Raw genomic sequence first — 4,708 nt, 5'->3', positions numbered from 1 at the left:
TTTGACGTACTTGACACGTAGTTACCCACCTGGACGTAGACTTCTGTGAAGTACATACAGTTCGTTTCTACTTGCACAGAGATACACAAGCAGCATCTTGCCAAATCTACCCTCACTCTCATATAAAAACAAACTTTATACAAACCTGTAGTGTTACATTTTTAATGGATGTTAACGTTGGTTTTTATACATCATGATTTCATGAATGAATCTATTATACAAGAAGTTAGCAGCTATATGTACATCTATGGCAAGAACTAACGATGGTGCAAAGGGAATTTTTGTCTTTATTTTGCGCATGTCTCATGGTATACTTGATATGCCAATGAAACGCAGATTGATGTTGTCATCAGTGTGTGTGTTGACATGTGATCCATGTTCAAACATATAAAGTACTTGTAGACAACTCCATTCAGTTCTAGTCAGATGTGGAATCGTTGTAACATTTACATTGTTGTAGCCAAAAATGAAAGGACATGTAGCAGTAACTAAACAACTTATATCAGATGTAGAAAGGCACAGATGAAAATCAAAACGGGTATGATATTGTATGATAAGGCAATGTAAGAAATGGCAAACACAGATTTCAACATCTCTTGCATGGTTGACAGTAATCATAGGCTGGATTTACACACACATTTTGGAGTCTTGGATTCTTCTCAACCAGATCCAACTTAGGATGTATTTGCTAAATTATTTTGCTTACACACAAGGCCCCCAAGTGACTTTGAACACCAGTTACGACAGCTGTGATTTTGAATTCCATGTTCCATGCCAACTCAAGTTGAATTTGTCGTCTTCCATTTACTTAGCATTGATAAGACACTGAGTCTCTACAATAGTCCAGGATCTACCCTGGCCTTCTGCCATGCACAAAATAGAAATTTTTTAGAAAATGACAAAAACATGATATGCTTCTTCTTTCTACTAGAAACAAGCCTTTTGATATGCTGTGAATGGCTTCTCTGATTGGTGTATGGCCTCAGAGCATTGCATATTGAGGTAACTCACTGGGAGTCAGTTCTGTCGAGTAAATCTCTGGACACATTGCACACAAAGACATGACTTGACCCCCACCCTCACCCTAAAATTCTGCTTACATGGTCCTGAGACGGCTAAAAAATGTGTGACTGTAAATTCAGCCATTATAGTACTTAATAGGAAGGTAAATGAGTCAAAACTATGTGGTCACTCGCTCTACAGGTAGTTTGTTCACCCAAGTTGTAAATTCCTGAATTCTTAGTAGTGAAATTAGATTTATTTTTTATCCTGTACTTAATAGCAAAGGTGTTTGAAAGAAGTACTTAATGATATTGTGTCTTAGATATGTGAAGCTATGTGAGCCTTAAACTATGCACAACTATTGTAGGTCTATTTATAAGTGCAATTTTACATTCAATTGTATGTACCAAATAGTGTGAGTATCAAGCACCTTTATTATGGCCAGTAGTCGGTTTTATTGGACTGGACATTGAAACACAACAGACAAAGGACTGCTTTAGACTGACAACAGTGAAATTGTTGTTGTCAACAACGTCGCCAACATCAGTATTTTTAGTGTCAAAAGTGGATCAAAATAGTCGTGCGATGGTACTGGATAAACGTATCGATAGCGTTCCGTCAGCTACTTCTCTGGTATGCCCGGCTAATACACATGCCCGACTTGCACTATAGCCTGCCACAAACGCCAGGTTTAAATCCCAGGTAATCTGTACACGCATGTCATTTTGTTGAACTATAACTTTATAGGGAAAAACGTATTGCAAACAGAATAACAAAAAGAAGTGGTTCTCCTCCCCCATTTTGAACTTGTTGGTAAGAAGTCCCTGTGGGTTTTAAATGAATGCACCACAACGTAATCCAGCACCACAATACATCCTGACCATGTGTCTTAAGACAACAGTCGCTCACAACCATAGTCACATGATAGCATACTGTCATCAGTCTATAGCGGGCCTAACACTTATAAGCTGTCAACGGGCTTCAAGGGGTAGTCACTTTTTCTTTGTCTATGCAGCACATTTCTTAAAAATACATTATGCATGTGTGTATATAGTAATAGAGTAATAGTATTTATGTTTGGTGCTGTTCCATTGGAACTGTCCCATAAAAGGGGTCAGTATCTACTCAGTGGACATTGGGTCAGTATCTATCCTCACTGGTATTGATAAGCAAAAGTCAAACTGAAATAAGCTGAAACTTTATTATGTAGAAAACAAGTTGATCTTAGACTAAAGATAGTCTCCTCCATCCTATGTGATTTTTAAAATTGAAAGTCATTGTTGGACTAATCAATGTACACCCCAAGGGGCAGGATTGTGAGTCAAGGGGGCTTCACTAGTTTCTTTGTACAACAGCAGGCCTTGTCAACTCCATTTACTTATCTAACCTATAATGGATTTTATGTGAAATATCCACAATCAACTATGTTATGTGGACTATCTAAAGGTTACTTTCACTACTTAAGGGTTAACTGCCTGCCTCCTTTGGATGTGCATTGATTGTTGCCTCTGGTCTCTACCAGGCACCATAGGGTCGTAGAAAAGTAGTTAGAATTTGCCAAAATACATCAAGATACATCAGATGAGTTAACCGGCTATACTCTGCTGGTAGGCTAACTCCTCAGGTGTATTATTCTGTCTATTTGGTCAATTTCATCTACTTTTCCACCAGCCTATGGAGTCTGGCAGTTCCCCATGTATGTGTATGGTAGAACATTGTAGAAAGGATGATGCCAGTCGGTGATTTGGTAGTTTATAGCCATTCTGACAGTGTTCCTTATTGTTCCTTGCCTCCAGTGAAGTCTCTTGCATTCCAAAGTTTTTGCTGTTTTTGCGTGGTTCTGTGCTGCTGTTGGTATTTTTGTAGCTGCTGTGCCTTTGTATATTATAGGATCCTAGTACAGTTATTTATGCATCATTGAAAGATTGCCCAAAAAGCGGGTATCTCACTGGGCTGCCCCTGTTGACAACTGTTTGCGATAGACATTTGGTAACGGTAGCAAACAGGCGCCTCAAAATTAATGTCCATTTTTTTCCAAATAAACCGCAATTTGCAAAATGTCACGAATGGACACAAACTTGTCACCAACAAGCGTGAAGACAGCAAGTCTCTAGTTTTTAATTCAGTGGCTACACTGCAAAATATCTTGTAGCTACGTAACTTGAGGTAGAAACTGAGGATGTGACATTCTGTTTGAGGCCATTTTGTTTTCTAAGTAAAGGTCACATATTTTACCTGTGTCTCACATGTCAGTGTGACTGCAAGAGACAATTGGCAAAAGATTCACAAAGTTTCAGCAATAATTTGTCACCGACAGGCACGGCCCAGTGAGATACCAGCTTAAGGTAGTTTAGATGCTGGGGAGCTGAAATTCAACGTTTGTGATATTACCTTATATTGTAAGACTTTTTCAGCACTAAATTTTATGCAAAATTATGTCTGATTGGATGAAAGCTTTTACATGATGGGTAGAACCTACATGCAACAACATCAAATTGTACATAAGAATCTAGGCAGTGTTTATTTTTAATTTGTGTAACAATGACATGTACAATTCTAGTAGCGCAACCCTTTTTATGAGACCAGACTATGCCATTGGTCTGTTCAAGGACGTTACATCAACTGATGTAACGTCCTTGGTCTGTTATTGCCATGTAACTCATTTTACAACAACATGGGTTCTGTTGTATCCTATAGTGTACTTTTTGAAAAGAAGAATGGTATATGGTCACTTTAGACACTACTTGCTTATGTTATATTGATATTTGTTGCAGGGAGTCACTGTCATACAGCAAGGCATTCTTAATCTTACATGGAAGATTAGTCCCAGATTTGCCTTTCTAATATTAGCAGTTTGACTGTGACTACCAAGTTGGATTTTATCTCTTTTTGTTGTGTGACTCCAGTGTACAGCATGTACAACAGTTATGGAACAAAGACTAGCATTACTACCATGAGATGCACCCATAAATAAAACATGTTTTCACTTGTTCTATTCCTGCCTTCTGATTACAAGATCTTCATTAAGAGGGTCATTTAGCAGTAAAGCTTGGAGAGATGAAGTTAATGTACATTTTGAGTTTATCAAATGTTTGTAATATTTGGTGAGTTACGGCCAGGCATCCCTGGCAGTTCTCATTAGACAATTGATAACAAATATCAACTGAACAACTGATAGTAGTGTTTCCAAACTTTTCTGTACCACCTATGAGGCCCAAACTTCTGCTACATCTTGTCAGCCTGTAAAGAGCCACGTACCAATGGAAGGACATTTCACTAGTTTTCCCTCATTGACTATGCAAATTATGTCTACATAGACATCAGATGATTGATTCACATGAATAGGTATGAGCCATAAAAGAGGGCAATATTGGTTTATGAAAGAAGGGCAAATACTATTTCAAAATGCTATTCAAAAGTTCACAAGCAACAAGGTAACATAATACTACTTTGTAGTGCATCCGTTTCATGCCAGATATGTTAATGATCTACAGGATGTGTTCCCATGTTAACCTACATCAGTTATCTGGAGGAAACGTTAAGGTTCTCTGGATAGAAGAATGGTGGTACCATACAAACCATGATCCTGTATTTCTGTCTCCAGAACTAAAACTCTTTCCATCAGTTATCCTGGGAATGTTGTTATAATATCATAACATACCAGTAATACACTCAGTCACATAATATACAACAAGAGCACTTCATT

The 4,708-nt window shown here is 38.0% G+C and overlaps 1 protein-coding gene across 1 annotated transcript in view; it reads left to right on the top strand.

Annotated features, from left to right (window-relative positions):
• LOC118410978 (opioid-binding protein/cell adhesion molecule-like) overlaps nt 1-3,236 on the top strand; it is a gene marked incomplete in the record, with an annotated part of 23,222 nt that extends 19,986 nt beyond the window's left edge. Inside the window, 1 exon segment of the mRNA XM_035812965.1 lies at nt 1-3,236. Within this exon segment, the coding sequence (XP_035668858.1) occupies nt 1-5 (5 nt within the window).
• Nucleotides 3,237-4,708: the final 1,472 nt, after the last annotated feature.

The sequence above is a fragment of the Branchiostoma floridae genome, chromosome 3 (genome assembly GCF_000003815.2).
Source record: "Branchiostoma floridae strain S238N-H82 chromosome 3, Bfl_VNyyK, whole genome shotgun sequence".
NCBI lineage: Eukaryota > Metazoa > Chordata > Leptocardii > Amphioxiformes > Branchiostomatidae > Branchiostoma > Branchiostoma floridae.
Note: the sequence above shows the minus strand (reverse complement) of the source record. Positions and strands in the feature narration are given on the sequence as shown.